The 26442-nt window shown below is 44.1% G+C and overlaps 1 protein-coding gene across 1 annotated transcript in view; it reads right to left on the reverse strand.

Annotated features, from left to right (window-relative positions):
* The window catches only part of MED13 (mediator complex subunit 13), an 81978-nt gene that overhangs the window by 53691 nt on the left and 1845 nt on the right, over positions 1-26442 (reverse strand). Inside the window, exons 3-9 of the mRNA XM_029286405.1 lie at positions 22814-22976; positions 21054-21164; positions 15127-15810; positions 6822-7029; positions 5212-5278; positions 4890-5017; positions 1536-1626 (exon numbers count right to left, since the gene is read on the reverse strand). Of these exons, the coding sequence (XP_029142238.1) occupies positions 1536-1626; positions 4890-5017; positions 5212-5278; positions 6822-7029; positions 15127-15810; positions 21054-21164; positions 22814-22976 (1452 nt within the window). The remainder of the gene's footprint in view (positions 1-1535; positions 1627-4889; positions 5018-5211; positions 5279-6821; positions 7030-15126; positions 15811-21053; positions 21165-22813; positions 22977-26442) is intronic.

A 26442-nucleotide genomic window follows, 5' to 3' on the forward strand; every position in this document is an offset into this window, starting at 1 on the left:
TTATTATTATTATTATTATTATTATTATTATTATTATTATTATTATTATTATTATTATTATTAATGTCTTCAGTTCTGGTAGGGTTGGGGGGTCTTCTGTTTTTCTTGTCTAAACTGCAGGGTAGAAAATTTGCCTTTCTGTCGTTCTTTGCTTTTGTTGTGTTAAGCTACTTGTGCCTTCTTCGTAAATTCTGTGAGCTTCTCCCATACTTTTGTTGGTAGAAGTGATTTCAGTTCTTGGGAGTTTGTGTTCCCACTCTCTCTTTCAAAACCTCAATGGTAAAATTAACCTTATTCTTATTCTTTCATTGAGAAGTTGGAGCTGGGCTTTCTGCAGGATGTTTTCTGCCCTGGGTCCCTTCCCTGTTGAAGACGGGCACACAGGCTGTTGGGGATGAGTCTGCATCTCAAACTGAAGCGCAAATGGGTCCTGGAGTCTGCAAGTTTTCTGGAAACCCCTTCATACTCCTGCACCATTCGAAAGGTGTTCATCCCAAGTGTTAATTCCAAAGTGTTCATCTCTAAGACTGGAATTAATTTCTTAGATGGTTGAAAAATCTACTCTCTGTGCGCTCAAAGAGAATATTTGTAGCTCAGAGTTGAAATGAGGGGTCCTTGGTCCTCTCTGAACTTGGTTGCTTTCTTATAGACATTTCATTACCCAAATTAGGTAACATCAGGCTAGTACTGATGATGTTACCTAGTTTGGGTAATGAAACATCTGCATCTGAGAACACCAGGGACCCCTTCTGCTTTGGTACCTTATAAAAAAGATGTTGAGACTCTAGAAAAAGTACAGAGAAGAGCAACAAAGATGATTAGAGATCTAAAGGCTAAAACATATAAGGAAGAATTGGGTCTGTCTAGTTTAATGAAGAGAAGGATGAGGGGGGACATGACAGCAGTGTTCCAATATCTCAGGGGCTGCCCCAAAGAAGAGGGAGTCAAGCTCTTCTCCAAAGCACAGGACAAGAAGCAATGGATGGAAACTCATCAAGGAGAGAAGCAACCTGGAACTAAGGAGAAACTTCCTGACAGTTAGAACAATTAACCAGTGGAACAACCTGCCTCCAGAAGCGGTGAATGCTCCAACACTGGAAGTTTTTAAGAAGAGACTGGACAGCCATTTGTCTGAAATGGTATGGGGTTTCTTGCCTGAGCAGGGGGTTGGACTAGATGACCTCCAAGATCCTTTCCAATTTTTTTATTATTATTATTGTTGTTGTTATTATATTATTATTATTATTATTGTTATTGTTGTTGTTGTTGTTGTTATTATTATTATTATTAACCTGAGCCAGGTTTCCCCAATGTGGTGATTTCTAGTTCAGTTGGACTGCAATCTTCCTAATTTTCTGACAATATGAGACAGCTGTCCTAGAACAGCATTTTTACAAGCACCAATTAATGGGAACTAATTAAGTTTTTTTTTTCATTTTAGCTAGTACTGTACCTGCTTCCATCATAAAGTTTCTCATTATCAGACTACAAAGATAACCCAAGAAAAATCATAATACTAGAAGAAAGCAACTTACTTATGCATGACAATGGGTCCAGGTTTCCAGCTTTTGACTCTTTGCAACCAGACTTGTCATCTGTTCCATTCAGTATTCTTTTAGATCCCGGCTAGGAATGAAGGAAAGGGGGGAAAAATAAATAAACAATCATCCCAGGGGCATAAGTTCCAAATTGTTACACTGGGCAAATTTTAAAAAAAATGTAAAACAATTAACCATATTTAAAAAAAAATTCAAGCAAACAGCTGAGCTAATGAAACAAGAGTATCATCCAAACCACTTCATATAAGTAAAAGCTTCAATGATCTGCATATGTTCCGTTGACAACATCTGGGTAACTGTTTCTGCATGGCCGTTAAATTTGAGAGTAAAACAGAGAGAAAATTCATCAGCATCACCCCCAGGACCAGGACCATTTATTTCATATAATATTAAGATGTGTGAAAGATAGTGTGATGCTAAGTATAACTCCACTGACGCAGTACATCAGTTGGAAGCAACTGGCCATCTAAAGGGATGGCTTCTTCTCACCAGCACAAACTTCACTGGAAGAGTAACTTAAGGCAGGACAAGAGGTAACGGATGGAAAAAAACTAATCAAGGAAAGAAGCAACCTAGAACTAAGGAGAAACTTCCTGACAGTGAGAACAATTAATCAGTGGAACAGCTTCCCTCCAGAAGTTGTGGGTGCTCCAACACTGGAGGCTTTCAAGAATAGATTGGACAACCATTTGTCTGGAATGGTATAGGGCAGGGGTAGGCAACCTTGGCTCTTTTATGACTCATGGACTTCAACTCTCAGAATTCCTGAGAATTCTAGGAGTTGAAGTCCATGAGTCATAAAAGAGCCAAGGTTGCCTACCCCTGGTATAGGGTTTTCTGTTTGATCAAGGTGTTGGACTAGATAGAAGACCTCCAAGGTCCCTTCCAACTATGTTATTCTGTTACAAGCTTGCCCAATTACTTGTAGGTTACTTTCAGCACCTGAGATCAAACTCACTGTACAAACTGTGTCCTTTGGAATGATGTGATGAGGTTTCTTTCTGCGGTATTTGTGTCATTTACTAAGTCATGAAGTTACACACACAGCCAGCCACACACCCTCCCCCCACACACACAAAAAAAAGCATCTGGGAATCCGATTAACATTTCCAGGCTGAGAAATGGGGAAAGAATCCAGACATAGAAAAGCCAGTTTACAATTTAGAAAGCTTTCTCCTTCCAGACAAAGTCTTGTAGCTGCAACAGGGAACGGCACCCTTCTAACCTCCATACTTGACCCACGAACTGACTTCCCCAAACTACACAATACCTTTATCACACAACAGGAAAGAGAGCAACACACATAGCACGATAAGCAACACAGACAGCCAAGGGTTAATATTCGTTTCACGTACACATTTTGTTTAAACCAATGGGACAGAAGTTGCAAAACAAAATAAAAAAGAACACTTATTGTGTATTGTGTGAGAACGCAGGTAGTCCTCAACATATAACTTCAACTGAGCCTCACATTTCCACCGATAAGCAAAACCAGGGATGGCGAACCTTTTAGAGACCGAGTGCCCAAACTGCAACCCAAAACCCACTTATGCATCGTCAGGTGCCGGATGGGCGTGGCCCATTGGGTGGGTGTGGCCATTGGGTGGGCGTGGCTGCAGTGGTAACAGCAGACTGGGTGGGACTAAAAAGTTCAATCAATTCCAACTTTGCAAGATCTTTTTTTTTCCTACGAGAAGTTGAAATTGACTGATTGATTGAATCTTTTTTTTTTTTGCAGGCCTAAAGCGAAAAGGTTTTATAAAACCCAACTAAAGACCTAGGACTGGGACGACGGCGCACGTGCCCACAGAGAGGGCTCTGAGTGCCGCCTCTGGCACCCGTGCCACAGGTTCGCCACCAATGAGCAAGACAGTTATTGAGTGAATTTTTCCCCATTTTATGACCTTTCTTGCCATAGTCGTTAAGTCACCTGGTTCTTAAGTAAATCCGGCTTCCCCATCAGAAGGTCGCAAAAGGGGATCAAGTGACCCCTGGATGCTGATAGGAGCCAATTGCCAAGAGTCTGAATTTCGATCTCTTGAGCATAAGGATGCGGCAAAAGTCGTTAAGTGTGAAAAACGGTCATAACTCACTTTTTTTAGTGCCATTGAAACTTTGAACAATCTCTAAACGAATGGTTGTAATTTACCTCAAGGACTACCTGTATTGTTGTACATTCTACAGTGGAATCACTATGCTATGCTCTTTGATTATACTGCATCCAGTTTTGGTCCCCACATTACAAAAAAGATGTTGAGACTTTGGGGGGAAAGTGCAGAGAAGAGTAAATAAGGGCCTGGAGACAAAAACATATGAAGAACGGTTGCAGGAATTAGGTATGGCCAGTGTAGAGAAAAGAAGAACTGGGGGGACATGATAGCAGAATTCCAGTATTTGAGGGGCTGCCACAAAGAAGAGGGGGGGGTCAACTTATTTTCCAAAGCACCAGAAGGCAAGACAAAAAACAATGGATGGAAACTAAACAAGGAGAAGCAACCTGGAATTAAGGAAAACTTTCCTGACAGTGAGAACGATTAGCCAGTAGAACAGCTTTCCTTCAGAAGTTGTGGGTGCTTCATCACTGGAGGTTTCTATGAAAAGTCTGGATAGCCACCTGTCTGAAATGGTATAGGGCAGTGGTGGCAAACCTATGGCACGCGTGTTAGAGGTGGCACTCGGAGCCCTCTCTGTGGGCACACGTGCCGTTGCCCCAGCCTTGCCTCCCCCCGTGACCCCCTCCTCTCCAGCAGCCCCTCTGAAGGAGAGTCGCCCCTGAGCGTGGCCCACATGGAGCAGCGCAGCCAGGGGCATGGCAGCCAGGCAGCGTAGACAAGACTCTGCCCTCACACCCCATCATGCAGTTGATGCTGCAGGGTGCGGGCAGAGGGTGTGGCCCCCATAGCGCTGCTGGGCTGCCTGGGCGATCTGCGGCGGGCCCTGGAGGCGGTGAGTGGTCCTGTGGGCAGGTGGGGCGGGGGTGGGGGGGCAGAGAGGGGGCGGGGTGGGGGGTGGAGCTGGAGCGGGGCCAGTTTTTAGGCACTCGGTCTCTAAAAGGTTCGCCATCACTGGTATAGGGTCTCCTGCTTGAGCAGGGGGTTGGACTAGAAGACCTCCCAGATCCCTTCCAGCTCTATTCTGATTGACTGATTGATTGATATTATTAAATAAATGTGTGGCCACCTAAATCACACCGTTGCTGACAGTTTACGACTTTTAAAAATCCCCCCCATAAAAACCCATTAAAAACCCCCACTTCATCCCCCATGACAGCAGCAACAGATCACCATTATCACATCAATATAAGGGTCCCAAACTTAAAAAGCTACTTACTGTCAGCTCATCTTCATCAGAGTTGAAGAGATTGTCAAGGTCAGTGTAGGAGACAACCAGGTCATTTTCATGAAACAAACTAGTTGAAGCCGTGCGATTGTGAGGGGGAACACGCTGCGCATCTATTGCTGAAAAAGAGGACCAAGGTCAAAGGTTCACGATTAAGCATTATCTAAATTTATAACATTTCGACTGCAGGTAGTAATTCCACTAGAGGCTCCGCTATCAAACAAATGAATACATTCCTGTTACTCTTAACAGATTTTTTTTTTAACAATAAGCCAGCTAAATGTTTTTCTAAAAAAAATTAAGAAATTTTTACCTTGTTTGACTGAAGGACTGAAAAGGGACATTGCATCTTCTCCAACATTAGGTGTTCCATCTTCAGGCTGTGAAAAAGGTAGCAGTCAGCAGCGCACATGAAGAGGGATATGTGATAACCCATAAACAATTAGATTCTGTCATCCACTGAGACCAACCACTTAGCAGAGCACTGCCTCTCGTTCACTGATAGTTGATTCCCTTTAAAGAGCCGCTGTACCAAGATCTTTTTACATGAACATCTTTGAGACAAATTAAGATCTCTGTGTTCTACTCTCGCAACTACAGCATCTTCAAGGTTAAAAAAGCTAGATAATATTTATATGTTACTTATATGTAAGGGTGTAGGTCTATACATATGTTGTATATAGTATGTTTAAATGTGTGTTATGTATGTGAATAATTTGAGAGCAAGCAGCTAAATTTCATTTTTAATATGAGCCATTGTGCCCACAGTAAAAGATGACAATAACGGTTTTCTGTCTGTCTGTCTGTCTGTCTGTCTGTCTGTCTGTCTGTCTGTCTGTCTGTCTGTCTGTCTGTCTGTCTGTCTGTCTATCTATCTATCTATCTATCATCCGTCCGTCCATCCAATAGTTGATGTCTGTCTGTCCCTGCCTGCCTGCCTGCCTATCTCTAGTTCTGTCTGTCTTTATGTCTGTCTATCCATCTATCCATCCATCCATCTCTATCTCTATCTCTAGCTGTCTTTATGTCTGTCTTTCCATCTATCCATCCATCTATCCATCCATCAGCCAGCCAGCCAGCTCGAGCTCTGTCTTTATGCCTGTCCATCCATCCATCATCTATCTATCTATCTATCTATCTATCTATCTATCTATCTATCTATCTATCTATCTATCTATCTATCTATCTATCTATCTATCTATCTATCTAACAAAGCAGAATCATAGACAAACAAAATATTTTGTGCACAACCCCATCCAAAGTCAGAGTAAAATACTTTTCTTTCTTCTTTTTTTCTTCTCTTTTTCCTTTCCTTTCCTTTCCTTTCCTTTCCTTTCCTTTAGCAATGGATGGAAACTAATCAAAGAGAGAACCAACCTAGAACTAAGGAGGGATTTTCTGACAGAACAATTTACCAGTGGAATGCAAACGGAAAAAAGCTCCTAGCAGAAACAAATTCATACGAAGTCTGTATCCTGATCACAGGGTGATCAAAATCTTCCTGAGTCACTAGGCTTTTTGTACTGAGATATAAATAAATATTTTAGATGGGACTAACAACTGAAGCACATATCTGACAGAATTTTTCTCTTTGAAGGCAGATGCTATATGTTCTATCGCTATTTGTATTTTTAAGAAAACTTTTGACATTCTAAACAAACCCTACTGCCCTGATGATGTTAACTATTTGGATAATAAAATGTCTGTAAGAAAACAACCAAGCTTGCACAGCACCAAGCACCCCACAGCTCGACCCTGGAGCTGCAAATATTCTCTTCTATTGATAGAATTAATTGTACAGTTGTGCTCCTGTTGTATTTAATCCCATCGCGTTAAAATGTCTCAGGAAAAAAACCCTAGATCCTTGATATTAATGCTTGCTGTACTGGTTTATATCTTCTTGGGTTTTTTTTTCCCACTTACCTTATGTTTTTTCCCAATTTCTCGGTCATTGTTTGGCCTATCCTTTTTATCAGGAAATGGGAACTCTTCATCTCCATCAACAAATGCATATGGGTCCATTTCAAGCTCCTGGTCAGCTACTATAGCTGCTAAGTATTGGTTCTTGCTCTGGTACTGCTGTACCAATTCATCAGAAACTTTGAGAGGCTTTCTACATTGCAACATTAATCTAAGGGAGAGAAAAAGACAGAACTATAATGAGTGCAAGTTGACAATCCAAAATTCTTCTGTTGACTAGCCATTTAAGAATGCAACGTATGAAACAATGTGGAACTGCGGGCCTTCAGAAGTTAACCAGTGGAACGACTTCCCTCCAGAAGCCGTGAATGCTCCAACACTGGAAGTCTTTAAGAAGAGACTGGACAGCCATTTGTCTGAAATGGCATAGGGCAGTGGTGGCGAACCTATGGCACGGGAGCCAGAGGCGGCACTCAGAGCCCTCTCTGTGGGCACGCGCGCCGTCGCCCCAGTCCTAGGCCTTCAGCTGGGTTTTATAAAACCTTTTCGCTTTAGGCCTCCGCCGCCATGTGCAAAAAAAAAAAAAAAAAAGGTTAAATCAGTCAATTTCAACTTCTCGCGGGAAAAAAAAGATCTTGCAAAGTTGGAATTGATTGATTGAACTTTTTAGTCCCACCCAGTCTGCCGTTACCACTGCAACCACGCCCACCCAATGGGCCACACCCAGCCAATGGGCCACACCCACCCGGCACTCGACGATGCATAAGTGGGTTTTGGGTTGCAGTTTGGGCACTCGGTCTCTAAAAGGTTCGCCATCACTGGTACAGGGTTTCCTGCCTGAGCAGGGGGTTGGACTAGAACAGGGCTTTTCAACCTTTTCACCCATTGTACCACTTTTAGGAAATGGCAACATCCGAGTACTACCAGTCGCCTAGCAAGGTGTCAAAAACTTGATGACCCCCCCCCCAAAAAGGAAAGGAAAAAAGTGATAAAGTACAGGTAGTCCTCGACTTACAACAGTTCGCTTAGTGACTGTTTGAAGTTACAATGGCATTGAAAAAAGTACCCCCCAAGGCACAGCCGAGCAAGACACCTGCCTGTGCGCCCGGCGGCACTCTCATTCCCCTCCCCCGCTACCACTTTTCAAGGATGGTCGCGTACCACCTGCCAGTTGCCAATGTACCACAGGTGGTACCCGTACCACTGGTTGAAAAGCCCTGGACTAGAAGACCTCCAAGGTCCCTTCCAACTTTTATTATTATTATTATTGATTATTGCACAGTCAGCCAGTTGTTCAGACTGGATTTGGCATTTTTGTCTACCTATCGAGTCCTTCCCAAGGACCTGGGATAGGCAGATGTGGATGTTTGAATTGATGGTATTACAGATATCGTTGCAGGATGGAAGCAGTTCCTAGTAAGGCCGCCTTTTGCAATTGACTAATGACGAATTCTATTATTTTTATTATTATTAATAATAATAATTATATTATTATTATTATTATTATTATTATTATTATTATTATTATTACTCTGTCGTTCTGTTAAGTGGTTCTCACAGTTATATCAATCTTTTCTCCAAGCAGCTCCAATAACATGAAGCAATTTATCACCCTGCAGAAAATGACTTCGTTAACATATCTCAGTCTACGACTGATTCTATCCTAAGCAAGAATTGAATTATGGGTCTACTTTTTACTGATCTAGTTCTTTAAATAATATACCATATTAATCCTTTCACATATTATACAATTCATAATAGTTTAATTTCTATTTAGATGTGTAAGAATATTAGGTAATGTTCTTTGGCAAATTATGTGTGGAGTAATGTCGTTTCAAGTTTTTTATGTCCATGTGCATATGATCACAACTAAGCCCAAAATTTATGTTGCTAAGTGAGAAAAGTTAAGTGCATTTTGCCCCGTTTTACAACCTTTCTTATCACAGTTGTTTAAGTGAATCACTGCAGTTGTTTGTTAAGAGAATCCGGCTTCCGCATTGACTTTGCTTGTCAGAAGGTCGTAAAAGGGGATCACGTGACCCCCGGGGACACTGCAATTGTCATAAGTAGGAGTCAGTTGCCGAGTGCCTGATCATGTGACCATGGGGATGCTGCAACGGTTGTTAAGTGTGGAACTTTTAATGGTCATTAAATGAAGTGTAAGTTGAGGACTGCCTGTATTTGAACAACACAAAAATAATTTCCTCCAGGGTAGCCACAGTAATTTTACTGTATCAAAATCAATCGTTTTAAAAACGGCCATCGTAGGAAAGATTCTATTCTTACAAAATGATTAGGGAGAAGTGACTAGCCTTCTAAGGCTAACTGATTTCTCCATTTAGCAGATTATAGTGTAATTAACACCAGAGTTTCCACACTGGGACACAGTTATTCCCCAAGTGACCTGATCTGAGAAGACTGTAGAAAACTCTGCTGTTTATTGAAAAAATTGAGTATCCCCTTCTGCTTTCTTATGATCACAACACCGAACATTCTCAGCTAGTACAACCAGGATTAAGGGACAGTATTGAAAAGTGGTCTGTATTCAAACAGAGTCAGACTACTATGAAATCTGGGGAACTTTTTATGATTGGCTGAAAAGAGAATACGGTTAAAAGATAGTTAACATCAATTTAGATGGAAGAAGAAGGAGCAGATAAGGAGGGAGACCCAGGCGACATAGTATTGAATAACTGGAGGTTGTATACATATTTATAGACATATATACTGAGAAGGTTAGATAAATAGNATAAATAGAAGTATTAATGTAAGAGAAAATTAATCTTATTGTATATAATACAGATAGGGAAATTTGGAGAGAGGAGTTGTTCGGACATTACCCCTGAATTGTATCTGAAGAGGGATGAGAGGAAAGAAAGGAGAGGAGAGAGAAAAGAGTAAAGGAGGGGAGAAGGAAGTAGGAAGGTTGGAGGAGAGAGTGGTGAAAGTGAAGAGAAGAGGAGAGGAAGAAGAGGGAAGCAGGGAAGAAAGAGAAGAAAGGGAGAAAGGTAGAGAAGAAAGAGTGTGGATACAGCGAAAGGGGAAATGGGCGAGCAACATCAAAAGTCATGTGTATGTATTTATTTCATTTTATTAAAAGTATCTTACATATAAGAATGTAAAAAGAATGTATGTTAACATCTGATAAATATTACGGTATATGTATGGGGGAGAGTTTGGAAAAATAAAAAAAATAAAAAATTATAATTAAAAAAAGAAAAAGAAAAGTGGTCTGTATTCAAATATTGTAGTTAGTCATGTATAGTTTTTTGGGAGGACCACTCTAAGAAGATTGGGCTTTGGTGGACCAGTTCCACTATCAGCAGTAAACAATCTAGGTTTGTGGGGCCCTTGGTGCTCTCTGAGCTTGGCTGGTTTCTTGCAGACATTTCATTACCCAACTAGGTAACATTAGCAGGCCTAGCACTGATTACTAACTAGCACTAAGCTCAGAGAGCACCAAGGACCCCTGAGCTACAAATAGTCTCTTCTATCAGTACCAATCTAGGTTCATTGTCTGAAGATCAGATGCTTCTACACCGGACATGTCAAACACAAGGCCCGGGGGCCGGATGCGGCCCGCGAAGTGGTTTCATGTGGCCCGCGAAGCCATCCTGGAAACAGTGGGGGAACGGCCCCCGCTGCCTTGGCCCTGGCCCAGGCCGGCTGAGAGTCAATGTACAATTTTGTGGTGGCCATCTATGCTGAAACGCATTCAGTCTTAGCTCCACAAGGCCGTCTGGAAACAGCGAGGAACCAGCCCCTGCCGTGTCAGCCCTGCCCCCTGGGTGCCTGCTGGGGAGGTGTCACCCTTTGTGGGGAATGAAGAAATGGACCATGCCTTGGCGCTTGCCCCGGTCCCCCCCCTTCTGCCAGAGACCCTCAGATCTGTCCCACTCCTGCCCAGGCCCCCACAGGCTCCCTTGACGGGAAAGATGTAGAGCTGGCCATGCCCACCCAGTAGGCCACACCCACTCCATCCACACCCACCCAGTAGGCCGCACCCACCCTGGCCACACACCCCCGAGGGCAACCGCAATGCTGATGCGGCCCTCAATGAAATTGAGTTTGACACCCCTGTTCTACACTAACACTGCATCAGGAGACTTGGATATAGCATCTATTAGTTTTACTTTCAGCTTTAAAATAAAACAAATGTGGAGAAGGGCCTCATTGCTTTTTCTTACAATATCATCAGAACTGCCCCACTTTTTAAATAGATCATGGCAAACGAGATACTGAATAGTGTCCCAGATGCGGCAAACAAAAAAATAAAATGATACAATCAGAATCAAAAAAAGACTGTTTTTAACTCCCAGTGTGAAATCAGTAAAAGGGTTTCAGTGTTTTTCTCAACTAGGCTCAGGTCGTCCTCGACTTTCAACAGTTCATTTAGTGAACGTTCAAAGCTACAACAGCACTGAAAAAAAGTGACTCGTGACCGTTTTTCCCACAACCGTTGCAACATCCTCACAACCACGTGATCAAAATTTGGATGCTTGGCAGCTGACTCATATTTATGACGGTCGCAGTGTCCCGGGGTCACGGGATCCCCTTTGGCGACTTTCTGACAAGCAAAGTTAATGGGAAAACCAGATTCACTTAACAACCGTGTTATTAACTTAACAACTGCAGTGATTTCACTTAATAACTGTGCCAAGCAAGTTCATAAATTGGGGCAAAACTCACTTAACCAATGTCTCACTTAGCAACAGAAACGTTGGGCTCAATTGTGGTCATAAAGTGAGGACTAGCTATAATATATATGTACTCTTAAATCCCACAAAAAAAGAGCATTGTCCTTCTCTCCCCAAGGATAATTAATCTTATATCTTTTCATCCCTCTCTATTTTCATATCACGCTGTGGCAACAAACAGCTGCAATCATCAGCTACAACTGAAATATTCTAAGACAAGGAGCTGCAAGGGGTTTTTTTTTTTTTGCCAATTCGTTTCAAGGAAATGCAATTCTTTTGAAATTCAGCAGCAATCAAGGACAATTAAATTCATTACTGGTTAGCAAGGGGGGTTGATTATAGATAGCTTGCTAGGAAATTGTCAAGTCAGTTCTCTGAATAATGAAAATAAAGGGAAGATGTGACTTTGCGAGGCAGGAACAGAAATCTGGAATATATCTCCTCACGTAGCATTCGCCCTCTTCTTTTATCATTGCTTCGGTTTTCATAAAAACATTTTAGGGACATAATCGGTACATTTTAAATATATACTGGAGAACTGAAAAGCACAAATAAACTGGAATGAATTAAAACGGGTTGAATACAATCAGATTACAGAGCCAAAATTCATTAGGGGGTTGTAACTGTGAAACAGCCCCAAAGGCAAAAAGCCCAAAAGGTGGTCCTTGACTTTCAACCGTTTGTTTAATGACCGTTCGAAGTTACAACGGCACTGGGGGAAAAAAAGCGACATAAGACCGGTGTTCACGCTTACAACCACTGCAGCATCTCCAGGGTCACATGATCAAAATTCAGCTGCTTGGCAACTGGCATGTATTCGTGCGGGATCACACAGTGTGACAGTACACACACACACACACACATTGTGCAAATCAATTAGACACCCGAAGTCAATAGAGAAGCCAGATTCACTTAACAACCGTGTTCCTAACTTCACAACGGTAGTGATTCGCTGACCAACAGTGGCAAGAAGAGTCGTAAAATGGGACAAAGCTCACTTAATCGCTGTCTTGCTTAGCAACAGAAACATTGGGTTTCATTGTGTTTGTAAGTCGAGGACTACCTGTAGTTTGACCCAAGCAAGAACGGACCACTCTGCCATTCCTTCCTGTCTCCCTCCCACCGTCACAGACCACCTACCCCTTCTTTAAGGCCGACCCACCCAGACCTGAACCATGTACTGTACAGCAGGGCTTTTCAACCAGTGGCATGGGTACCACCTGTGGTACATTGGCACCTGGCAGGTGGTACGCGACCATCCTAGAAAAGTGGTAGCGGGGGAGGGGAATGAGCTGAACCGGTGGCAGCACCACACAAACCTGAGCGAGAGACGGCTGGAGCTGCAGGGCTGTCAGGGCTCAGCAGAAGCGCCAGGATCAGCGCTTCTTCGGGGCTGTCAGGGCTCAGCGGAAGCGCCAGGATCAGCGCCAGGCTCCAGCTGAGCCCAGAAGAAGCGCCAATCAGCTGGAATGTTGCAGCCTCTCCAGGGTCTTGTGATTTACATTCAGATGCTTGGCAACTGATTCATATTTATGATGGTCACAATGTCCCAGGGTCATGTGAAGTGACCAAAACCTGCTGCAACCACCCAGCAGACGGGGGGGAATAAAAACCAAACACCCCCCACCCCACCCCCGCTGCCAGTCCTCAACAGAAATGCTCACAACAATGAAAACCTCGGACAGGAGGAAGAGCACGGCCGGGCGGGCAGGCAGGTGTCTTGCTCGGCTGTGGCTTGGGGGGCACTTTTTTTCAGTGCCGTTGTAACTTCCAACAGTCACTAAGTGAACTGTTGTAAGTCGAGGACTACCTGTACTTTATCACTTTTTCCCTTTTTTTTTTTTTGGTCAAGTTTTTGACACTTTGCTAGGCGACTGGTGGTACTCGGATGTTGCCATATCCTAAAAGTGGCACAATGGGTGAAAAGGTTGAAAAGCCCTGCTGTACAGATTCAGAAAAGCAGAAGAGATGCAATGGCTCACATTCACATAGCAGTCTGTCGCCAACCATTTTGATTTGAATGGTAGTTAATACAGGTAGTTCCTCGACTTACAACCGTTCATTTAGTGACCGTTCGAAGTGAAACGGTGCTGAAAAAAGTAACTTACAGCCATTTTTTCACACTTAACAACTGTTGCAGCATCCCTGTGGTCACGTGATCAAAATTCAGACGCTTGGCAACAGGCTTGTATTTATGTCGGCTCTGAGGTCCTGTGATCCCGTTTTGCGATCTTCTGACCAGCGAAGTCCATGGGGATGCCAGATTCATTTAACAACCATATATTACTCACTGACAAATTATTAACAAGGGTTTTTGTTCATTTTAATGTTTTAATTTTAATGTTTACTGTTTTATCACTCCAATTGCTTTATATCAGTGGTGGCGAACCTATGGCACGCGTGCCAGAGGCGAACTCAGACCCCTTTTTATGGGCACGCACGCCGTTACCCCAGCAGAGTTCACCAGAGTAGCGAGCACGTGGCGTTTGGAAGCGACAGGGCAGGAAGTGAGCGAGCAAGTGGCGTTGGCCCCCCGGGGATGCCCCGGAGATGGCGAGGGACTGGCCCCGGCCACGCTCTGCCGTGACCATTGCAGCCATGCCCACCCAGTGGGCCAGGCCCCCTCTGAGGGCACCACAATGCTGATGCAGCCCTGGCACCTTGCGATAAATAAGTGGGTTTTGGGTTGCAGTTTGGGCACTCGGTCTCTAAAAGGTTCGCCATCACGGCTTTATATAGTGTTTCGTGACACTGTAAGCCACAGAGTCGCTGGACAGTAAGAAGGGTGGCATATAATAATAATAATAATAATAGTAAAGTTGGAAGGGACCTTGAAGGTCATCTAGTCCAACCCCCTGCTCAGGCAGGAAACCCTATACCATTTCGGACAAATGGCTGTCCAGTCTCTTCTTAAAAGCTTCCAGTGTTGGAGCATATACATTTAACAAAATAAATACATTTGATTAATATAAATAAATACTTCTACTGTACAGTGAGCCCACTGAAGAACAGGCAGGCCTACTTATTTTGGATTCTATTGGGGTGTAAGTCGAGGTCTACTTGTAAACTGATCAAGCATAACAGCCCAGAAAAAAAACCCGAACAGGATTGGAGAGGCAAATGAAGCTGCCATTTTTGTACAGGCCTCGAATTTCAGCAGGGATAGGCAAGTGGTCATATAATGCTACAGCCTTGTATGAATGAATTGCGAGGAATCCTCAGTTTACGACCACAATTGAGCCCTAAATTCCCGTCGCTAAGCACAACTGACAACCAAAATTGCAAGCTCTATTACAGGGGTCTTCGAACTTGGCCCTTTTATGACTTGTGGACTTCAACTCCCAGAATTCCTCAGCCAGGCACGCGTGCCTGGCTGAGGAATTCTGGGAGTTGAAGTCCACAAGTCATAAAAGGGCCAAGTTTGAAGACCCCTGTTCTATTATGATCAAAGACGGCCTGTAGCCATTGTACTATTTCTAAAGTTAATGCAGGGCAGGACAGTACGTACACACACACACACACACACACACATTGTGCAAATCAATTAGACACCCGAAAGTCTGAAAAATCACGGCTCTGGACTCTGAGCTCAAACCTCAGGTGGGCCTTACTCTGTAGCGGAAGGTACGTTGTCTGATGCTGCAGATCCCGCAGGCTCGTCCCGAAATTTTTCACTCGGCAGCGGCGGTGGCAAAAAGTCCACATCTTTTTTCTTTGGAACCTTGTAATACTTCCACGTGGCGTCTCCCTCTTCCGCCTCCGAGTTCACGGCTGCCCCGACGTACATCGTGGGCTCGACGACATCCGGGAAAGCAGCCGGGAAAGTCTGGGATAAGCCTTCTATCCTATCTTCCATGGCTTTGGAAGGGACCAAAGGATCGGGAGTCGCCATCTGATAGAAATGCTGGCTCTGGGGCGTGGAAGGCGTTTTGGTCGCCCCTTCCTCGGCCCCGTCGCAGGGGTGAGGGCTGAGGGGGGGCGGCGGCGGGGAGCCGGCGATTTCCGCAGGGTGCATCTGAGGCGTCTTGGCGACCTCGTTAGTTCTGAGGTTCGAAAACCTCACTTGGCTGTCCGGGGTGGGGATCACCAGCCGCTGATTGGCCGAGTCGGCCTCCAGGAGGACCTCGTCGCTGAGGGACACGCGGTGGTGAAAGGGGGTCAAAGGACGCTTCTGGGGTTTGTCGCCTTTCTCTTGCTTCTCCGTGGCCTTGTGCTTTGCGGCTGGCTGGGGCTGCTGACCGGCAGGCGGCACCGGCCCCTGCTGAACTGCCAGTCTTGGTTTGAGACTTTTGTGCCTGAAGAGAGATAGAAAGATAACGGGATATAGGTCAGTGATGGCGAATCTTTTAGAGACCGAGCGCCCAAACCGCAACCCAAAACCCACTTATTTATCGCCGGGTGCCAGGTGGGCATGGCTGTGATGGTCATGGTAGACTGGGTGGGTGTGACCAAGGTGGGCAGGGTCACCTCGATGTTGCTCGTGGGGCGGGACGCCTGTGAGGGCCGGGCAGGGTTGGGGGAGATCCAGGGGGTCTCTGGCAGGTGGGGCAGTGGGCAGGAGGCTCGTCCTGTGGGGTGAGGCGAGGCAGGGCGGGGGTGCCATTGTCACAGGGCAAGGCAAGGCAGGTTCGGCCCCCGAACACAGAAGCCAGCGAGCACATGGGGGATGACAGTATCCGTCAGCAGCCGCAGCCTGCCAGCCCCTCGACCGGCGCACTCTGGGGCTCTGCAGCCCGCCACCAGTTCAGAGAAGCCGCCTCTGAGCTGGATGGCCAGCTGACAGCTGAGGAGGCAATGCAGTGGGTCGTGACCGGGAAAAGGAGAGCATGCGAGGCCAGAAGGGATGGGACGGGGGGGAGGGAAACCAGCTGTGCTGGGACGCATCCGGCCACGTGGGACCTCAGCGAGTAAGCGGGCGGTTGGTTGAAGAGGGACAGTTGCCATCTCTGGGGCATGGCACGCGTGCCCACAGAGAGGGCTCTGAGTGCCACCTCTGGCACGCGTGCCATAGGTTTGCCACCACTGATATAGGTCATTCTATTTCAGTCACCAAATCTCACGAGTTAAATAAACAGGTCACAAAAGAAAAAAATCAATCGACTGATACATAAACGTAAACACCGGCTGTTTTGCTTCGTTGCTAATTAGAGCTATGAGCAGGGAGAGAAAATGGGTTTAATATTTGATCCCTATTTGCAGCTCTTCTCAGTATTAACCCTACAATAGTTAATACTGTGAAGCCCCCCCCCCAAATTGGAAGTCAGGTTTCAGCCTTGTGAGTTGATCAGAGGCCATTTCTGAAGCAACGGATGGAAACTGACCAAAGAGAGAAGCAACCTAGAACTAAGGAGAAACTTCCTGACAGTTAGAACAATTAACCAGTGGAACAACCTGCCTCCAGAAGCGGTGAATGCTCCAACACTGGAGGTTTTTAAGAAGAGACTGGACAGCCATTTGTCTGAAATGGTATAGGGTTTCCTATCTGAGCAGGGGGTTGGACTCGATGACCTCCAAGGTCCCTTCCAACTTTATTATTATTACTATTATTAATAAGGAGACCCTCACAAAACAACAACTAATCACCTCATTTACAGGGAAGCTGAAGATGGAGAAAAGCGACTTAGTCATAATAAGGCACATTTTTTATTTGTAACAGCTCATAAATATAAGGGTATTATAGATACTAGTTATCTGTAGTGCGGGGTAGAACCTGCTCTTTGCAAATGTACGTCAAATCACAATTTTAAGTACTAAATTATATCCCAGCAAGGCAGGCAGGACCAGACAGAAGGGCCAAAGAGAAGGGCCCTTTGGAGAGAGATTGTCCCATTTGGGAGAAGGAGTCAAGTGGGGAATTAGTCTGGAATCGATAGATAGTCACAAAAGGGCAAGGCCCAATATCCCTTGACTGCCTTTGGACATTATCTAGTTTTTCCCAGGGACAAACTGTCAGTCTGGGAAGATTATTGTGAAATAGGCATAGAGAAATAAACTACAGGCAGTCCTCGACTTACAACCATTCATTTAGTGACCATTCAAAATTACAAAGGCACTGAACAAAAGTGACTTATTTTCACGACCGTTGCAGCATTCCCCATGGAATCACTGGATCAAAATTCGGACACTTGGCAACTGGCATGTATTTATGACGGTTGCAGCGTCCCAGGGGTTACGTGTTCACTTTTTGTGACCTTCTGACAAACAAAGTCAATGGGGAAGCCAGATTCACATTACACTTTACAGCAGGGCCGTCAAACTCGAGACGTCACGTGATGTGTCGCGACATATTGCGACTTTTTTCCCCATTGCCAGCAATGGGGTAGGCGCGGTTTCGTTATGACGCATCCGGCCCGCGGGTTGGTAGTTTGACACCCCTGCTTTACAGCGTTACTGACTGAACAACTGCAATGATTCACTGAACAATTGTGGCAAGAAAAGTTGCAAAATGGGACAAAACCTGATTGGGGTTGTAAGTCGAGGACCGCCTGTAATTAATTTATGCTCTACGTGTGTGGATCTAGTTGTTCCCATCTGACAGCCCTGCAGTAAAGAAGCCCCCCCCCCCAAAAAAAACTTAAGGAGTACTTAGAGCTAGGTTTGCACAATACCGCACACGGATAGACTAAAATGAAAAGTAAGTTGTTGATGAACCAGGCCATCACATTAATCCATTTATTTGGGGGAAGGAGAGGCATAGCATGTAATGTGAACATAGCAACTGTGTTTTGTTAACCCAGGTTTTGGGTTTCACAGGTTGCATGAACCCGGTCAAGAGTGGTAGACAACAGGTGCGCCGGCAAATAGGCCTGACGTCAATACATGACAGAGAAGGACATGACAGGGCCAACTGGGGCTGACTCTGCTCACCACAGCATTCTCTCTCTCTCTCTCTTTCTTTCTTCTTCTCCTTTGCATATATAACATAGTCAGAGGGCAGCCAGCTGGAAATGTACATAATTACAGGCGCTTATTTTATTCCTTTCAGAATAAATATGTCTTTTCTTAACAAAAGCGATGCAGGGTCGCCCTTAGGGGTCTTGTCAGAGCATGAAATCCAGGGTCTAAAATTACCCAGCTGCAGTCCTGCGTCATAAAAAGATTTACAACCAAGACAAAACAGGAAGGAAAGGTGCAGCTTTTTTTCTTGTCTTCCTTCCTTCCTTCCTTCCTTCCTTCCTTCCTTCCTTCCTTCCTTCCTTCCTTCCTTCCTTCCCTTCCTTGTGGGTTGACAAGACAATTTATGACTTCAAGTAGTCCTCAACCTTTTGTTTAGTGACTTGTTCAAAGTCACAATAGCACTGAAGTGACATATGACTAGTTTCACACTTATGACCATTGTATGATCCCCACGGTCGTGGGATCAAAACTCAAGAGGCTTGGCAACTGGCCCATATTTAAGACAGTTGCCAGTGCCCTGGGATCATTGTGATCCCCTTTTATGACCTTCTGACCAGCAAAGTCAATGGGGAAGCCAGATTCACTTAGAAACCGTCTTACTAACCTAACAATTTGCAGTGGTTCGCACATAATAATTGTGACAAGGAAGGCAAAATTCGCTTAGCAACAGAAATCTTGGGCTCAATTGTGATCGTAATTCAAGGACTACCTGTACAGGTTTATGACAGTAATTGGGATCGGTCAGTCGCTGAGTTCTTGATCCCAATATGATCATAATGTGCAACGTCACTTGACCACACTGATTTATGAGAGCATTTCCAACAGTTCTAAGTGTGATTGTTAGGTGCAGTGTCACATGATCACCCTTTTCAACCTCTGGCTACCTTGGCTTCCCCACTGACTTGGCGTATCGGCGACTGGCAGCAAAAGTCGCAAAGGGTGACCACGTGACCATGGGGTGCTGTGACCACCGTATAAATGCCTGCTGGTCACCCAGCGCCAGGATTATGATCATATGGCCAAGGGGACAGTTGCAACTTCAAGGACCCATCACAACTCTCCATGTTTGGCCCTTCAAACCATCGCCGAGTGAAGGATTGTTAACTGAAGACTACCTGTAACCGTCGGATGGGAAAGAATCTAGATCAGGGGGGTCCCAACCGGGGGTGCGAGACGATATTCCGGGGTGGGTGGGCGAAAACTTGGGTTTTCAAAATTATAGGGTATGTGCGTAATTCGTTGCCGTTATTTCGAACTTTTGTAAGGGGTGCAAGAATATATGAGAAGCGTTCTAGGGGTGCGGGGTCTAGAAAAGATTGGGAGCCGCTGATCTAGATGGAGGCATCCAAAAAACAATAACTAAATAGAGATGATAAATAAGGATGAATACACAATTTCATCTCAATCAAGTTCAACTTCATGTCATTTCACAGACTAGCTAGCCCATGTAGCTTTCTTGGCAACTATAGAGAAGTAGTTTGCCCTGGCCTTGTTTCAGAGATGTTTTCAACCTCCCCATCTAGTTAATAGCCTTTGTTGTTAGTTGCGAAGTCGTGTCCAACCCATCGCGACCCCATGGACAACGTTCCTCCAGGCCTTCCTGTCCTCTACCATCTTCTGGAGTCCATTTAAGCTCCCGCCTCCTGCTTCACTGACTCCATCCAGCCACCTCATTCTCTGTCGTCCCCTTCTTCTATTGCCCTCCATCTTTCCCAGCATTAGGCCCTTCTCCTGCGAGTCCTTCCTTCTCATTAGGTGGCCAAAGTACTTGAGTTTCAGCTTCAGGATCTGGCCTTCTAAAGAGCAGTCAGGGTTGATCTCCTCTAGGACTGACCGGTTTGATCGCCTTGCAGTCCAGGGGACTCGCAGGAGTCTTCTCCAGCACCAGAGTTCAAAGGCCTCCATTCTTTGGCGCTCAGCCTTTCTTATGGTCCAACTTTCACAGCCATACATTGCAACTGGGAAAATCATGGCCTTGACTATACACACTTTTGTTGTCTCTGCTTTTTAGTATGCTGTCTAGATTTGCCATAGTCAATAGCCTTAGTGTTTTCTAATGATTTCCCAATCTGATCTGAGCCTGATCAATCTCTGGAGATCAGCAAAATTTGGCTAATTACAGGTAGTCCTCGGCTTACAGCCATTCATTCGGTGACCATTCAAAGTTACAACTGTGCTGGAAAAAGGGACCTATGACCAGTTTTCACAGTTACAACGTTGCAGCATTCCCCACGGTCACGTGATCGTGATCGGATGCTTGGCAAATGGCATGAATTTATGACGGTTGCACTGTCCCAGGGTCAAATGATCACCGTTTTGTAACCTTCCCAGCCGGCTTCCGACAAGTAAAGTCAACGGGGGAAGCCAGATTCGCTTAATGATGGAATGATTCATTTAACAACTGCAGTGATTCACCTAACAACCGTGACAAGAAAGTGCGTAAAATGTTGGGATTATTGTGGCCGTCAGTCAACAGCTACCTGTATGTATATACCGTCTCATATCTTACCTTGAGAAAGTGACACATTTAACTTACACCTGGGCTGTGGCAGCCCATAAGCTTCTTACCTGTTTTGTTATTTCATACAATAGACCCTAAAAGGGCCTTGTCTGTTTTCACCCCCCCCCCAGGTTCTCCTACCTGGAACATGTGCAATTGGCCCTCTGTGCAGCTTCGACAAAGTCCCAAAATCCCATTTTCTCAATCGTCTCCTCTTCACATAACCCATTTGATGTAGCAGAATACTTCCTTCTACATTGTATTCAAGGGAAAATTATTCTTTAAGTATAGAAAAATGTAAAAAATAAAAAAGGCACTAAACTGCAAATTAATGCTTCCCAACTGGTCTGCGACAGCTCTACTGGAGCTGAAATTTCCAGCTTGTTAATTAGGAATTTCAGGACTTAACAACCCCCATTCATTTAGAAGCCGTCATGTGTGGTGGTGTTACGATAACACGAAAACCAAAACGTTTGTGGATGGAACGCTGCCCAGCCCGTGACAAAAAATTATCATATTATATATCATTTAGCACTGTGTTTTATCATGAACAATTAACAAGCATGTATACGTAAACACTAAAAAATCTTGAAAGACTTCAATTCCTCTGAATATTCACAATTTAATTAAATTAAATAATTGCAAACAAGCATTTTGTAGCTAGCCTGTGATGCCTATGACAGTGGATGGAGGAGGATATTTGTAGCTCAGCGTTGTTGTTGTTTTTTTTATTATTATTATTATTATTATTATTATTATTATTATTATTATTATTATTATTATTATTATTATTATTATTATTATTACATCTAAGATTTGGGTTCGCCTTCCTCTAGAAATTAGACTAGCTTTCACGCGAACAGGGTTCCAGAAGCTAAGGAAGACTGAACTTTTCTAGAGAGTTTTTGGGATGTCATTATGGTTACAGTTCTTCGGTCCTAGTTGCTATTGTTGGTTTTCACCTGAAAAATTAATTTTGGGTTTATACTCTATTGTGGGATAAATGTATTTGCTCACTGCAAATATTGTATAATTGTCTTTCTTCCCTATGGATGCTTCGTTGTATGTAATTTTGTCATAATCCACTAGGAGCCTGAATGATTTGGCAGCACACAGATTTAATTCAATAATTATTGTGGATGTTATTTATCAGCCTTTAATATCACAAGGTATTTACTGGGAAATTTCTATGTCAATGTTTTAAGCATCAAAGAACTTTAGCATCTCCGTGACTTAAAATCAGGCTCACCAAAGCCCTTGGCGGATCAAACTTAGAAAAAGAATACTAGACTAATCCTGAGCCAGTCAATCCAATTATTAAGCTTTAGATCAGTGGTTCTCAACCTTTTTAATGCCGCGACCCCAACCAGTCGTAAGTCGAGGACTAAACCGGTTGTAAGTCGAGGACTAAACCGGTCGTAAGTCGAGGACTAAACCAGTCGTAAGTCGAGGACTACCCAACCGGTTGTAAGTCGAGGACTTTCCCTGCCCGGGAGCGCTGCGCATGCGTGGTTCCACCCCCTGCGCCGGCCGAGGCGTAGCTGGCAAGCGGCAGAGACGTACAGGCCGACCACCAGCTGGCCCAGCTCGAGGGAGGTAAGGCACCCGCCGGAAAAGGGGAAAAAATGGCGGACAGCCTTGCTTGGCGACTCCCATGAAATGGTCGATCGACCCCAAATGGGGTCGCGACCCATAGGTTGAGAACCGCTGCTTTAGATAATCCACGCAAGTTTCCTAACTTTTTGGAGCTGGTGAGTATATTTCAATTTAGATCCATACCTACAATATGGAAACACGCAGGCAGCGTTTTCTTCCTATCCCACATGGATCAATTGAGATGCATTTTGAAGTTCTTACCAAATGTAAAAAAAAAAAAATTAAAATAAAATAAAACCACATACTTGGTCAGTGCTCTGTTCATATTGCATTCTTGCCAAACTCTGTCAACCACCTGATTGGCCAGCTTTCGAGGGATCCTTCCCCCGTGATGATTAGTGCTGTCGGAACTGAATACGTCGGAAACCGAAGACAGCTTGACCCATTTCTGAGCTGAACGAGCATCAACTGAAAAAGGAAGCCAAAACACATGTCATCTTAATATTATATTGTAGCTACCCCAGAATCCGCTAAACCAGAAACCCAAAGGAAAAATCTATGGGATTTATGCATTTAGAAAGGAAGTCTAACAACCCCAGCATTTTAGGACATTGCGTAAAGGAAAGCTTAAGCCAGTGATGGCAAACCTTTTAGAGACCGAGTGCCCAAAAACTGGCCCCGCCCTACTCCAGCCCCTGCCCCGCCTGCCCGCAGGGCCACTCACCGCCTCCAGGGCCCGCCGCAGATCGCCCAGGCAGCCCAGCAGCACTATGGCGGTCACGCCCTCTGCCCGCGCCCTGCGGCATCAACTGTGCACAATGGGGTGTGAGGGCAGAGTCTTGTCTATGTTTCCTGGCTGCCATGTACTTGGTTGCGCTGCTCCATGTGGGCCACGCTCAGGGGCGACTCTCCTCCAGGGAGACTGCTGGAGAGGAGGGGGTCGTGGGGGGAGGGGAGGCTGGGGCAACGGCACATGTGCCCACAGAGAGGGCTCCGAGTGCCGCCTCTGGCACCCGTGGCATAGGTTCGCCACCACTGGCTTAAGCAGAAGCCTCAACATTTTATGAAATACACCCCCGCATCAAAAACTTGCACAAGTCCTTGGTCGACAACAGTACAGAAAAGCACCCGTAAGAAAAATATAACTTGATGGAATTGGGTTTGCAGGTAGTCCTTGACTTGCGACCACAACCGAGCCTAAAATTTCTGTTGCTAAGCGAGACATTTATCAAGTCAGTTTTGCCCTAATTTTACAAACTTTCTTGACAGCAGTTATTAAATGAATCACTGTAGTCGTTAAACGAGTGACACGGTTGTTAAGTGAATCTGGATTCCCCGTTGACTTTGCTTGTCCGAATGGTCACAAAACGTGATCGCACATGATCCTGGGATGCTGCAACCGTCGTAAGTGTGACTCGGTTGCCAAGCTCCTAAATTTTTGATCACGTGACCTTGGGGATGCTGCAACGGTTGTAAGTGTGAAAAATGATTACAAGTCACTTTTTTCAGTGCTGTTGTAACTCTGAATGGTCATTAAATGAACTGTTGTAAGTCAAGGACTAACTGTATTATAATAAAATAAAAAATAATAAAACAATAAAATAAAATAAAATAAAATAAAATAAAATAATAAAATAAAATAAAATAAAATAAAATAAAATAAAATAAAATAATAAAATAAAATAAAATAAAATAAAATAAAATAATAAAATAAAATAATAAAATAAAAAATAAAATAAAATAAAATAAAATAAAATAAAATAAAATAAAATAAAAATAATGAAGAGCGTCCATCTCCCTCACAGAGTAACCACTATCATGGTCTAACAAGAAAAAATAATTTACATTCAACCTATTATATGCAGCACATGTCTAATTCTGCAAATGCAGTTAAAAATGAATACTGTCAGTTCTACATGGACTGCACCAATGGTGTTTTCCTGTGTTTTCTAGCCAGAGCATTTGACGATTGGGGCACGCACGCCGTTGCCCCAGTCCTAGGCCTTCAGCTGGGTTTTATAAAACCTTTTCGCTTTAGGCCTCTGCCGCCATTTGCAAAAACAAAAAAAAGGTTCAATCAATCAGTCAATTTCAACTTCTCGCAGGAAAAAAAAAAATCTTGCAAAGTTGGAATTGATTGATTGAACTTTTTAGTCCCACCCAGTCTGCTGTTACCACTGCATCCACACCCACCGAATGGCCCATGCCCACCCAATGGGTCACGCCCACCCAATGGGCCACGCCCACTCGGCACCCGACGATGCATAAGTGGGTTTTGGGTTGTAGTTTGGGCACTCGGTCTCTAAAAGGTTCACCATCACTGGTGTAGAGTTTCCTGCCTGAGCAGGGGGTTGGACTAGATGACCTCCAAGGTCCCTTCCAACTTTATTATTATTATTATTATTACTAGGAATCTTTGGCTTGACAGGTTTGACAGCACAAGGTGAGATTCCTTCAATCCTTAGTGAAAGAAGTTTTAAATGCTAGTTTAAGGACTTAAAACATTTTATTTTTTAATGAACAGCAAAAGGGTGGTTAAAAAATAGATCTTAGAATGTTACAAACAGACTGAGGGTCAAGATAAACTTGAAATAAGATTTTAAAATTAATTATAAGAATCCTTTCCGTGGGAAAATGCTTTTGTTTTGAATTCTTTAGAAGAAACATAAGACATTAAAATTGGACACTAGAGGGAACTACAAGGAACGGAAGATTTCAATTAAAGGAGAAGAACATTCAAACTCAACTCACAATTAAAGAATGAAGCAAAATATTTTAACATTGGGCACATTTTTGAACCCTGAATCTTGAAGTTAATTTTTTGAGTATCTTCCTCTATAGATAGTGTGGAAAAGGAACAAGTTTTACTTGACAAAATTGAGACTGGCTTGAAAGTGGATTTAAAAATGACAGGGGAAAAAGTGTCACACTAGACCAGGGGTAGGCAACCTTGGCTCTTTTATGACTCGTGGACTTCAACTCCCAGAATTCCTGAGCCAGCCATGCTGAGGGGAAAGGGAGAGGTTTCCATGCTGAGCCATGCCGGCTCAGGAATTCTGGGAGTTGAAGTCCACGAGTCATAAAAGAGCCAAGGTTGCCTACCCCTGCACTAGAAATACAAAAGATCATTGGCTGATGTCTTAATCGTGAAAAGATTATACAAATAACAAACCAAGAGAGCAACCTGGATAATTTTCTTAGGTTGGATTTACAAAAAGAGACCTGGTAAAGCTCTTTAGAATATTGTAAGAAGAGATAAGGGAAAAAAATGAAAGGAAATAAAGTTCTAAGACATTGTTTGAAGGCACTGAGGGATATATGATTAGTAGCCTTCCAGTATCTGAAGAACCATCACACAAGAAAAGGGAGTGGACCACAATCAGTGAATTAAAGGAAGGAGATTTAATCAGACACCCGAACAACTCAAGCTGTCAGCTAGCAGAACAGACTGACATAGGAAATGATAAGTTCCCTTTCACTTGAGCTCTTCAAAAAAAAGTCCAGCAAGCATCTGTCAGAGCTGCTCTGGTGGATCTTGCACTGAGCAGGGGACAGGCCTCAAATTTCTCAAAACAACTTTACAGTTCTTTATTCCAGGGCTTTTCAACCTTTTCACCCATTGTACCACTTTTAGGATATGGCAATATCCGAGTACCACCAGTCGCCTAGCAAGGTGTCAAAAACTTGATGACCCCCCCCCCAAAAAGGAAAAAAGTGATAAAGTACAGGTAGTCCTCGACTTACAACAGTTCGTTTAGTGACTGTTCGAAGTTACAATGGCACTGAAAAAAGTGCCCCCCAAGCCACAGCCGAGCAAGACACCTGCCTGCCCGCCCGGCCGCGCTCTTCCTCCTGTCCGAGGTTTTTATTGTTGTGAGCATTTCTGTTGAGGATTGGCAGCAGGGGTGGGGTGGGGGGTGTTTGGTTTTTATTT

This window comes from Protobothrops mucrosquamatus, unplaced genomic scaffold, assembly GCF_001527695.2.
Source record: "Protobothrops mucrosquamatus isolate PMUCROS unplaced genomic scaffold, P.Mucros_1.0 scaffold3574, whole genome shotgun sequence".
Classification (NCBI taxonomy): Eukaryota; Metazoa; Chordata; class Lepidosauria; order Squamata; family Viperidae; genus Protobothrops; species Protobothrops mucrosquamatus.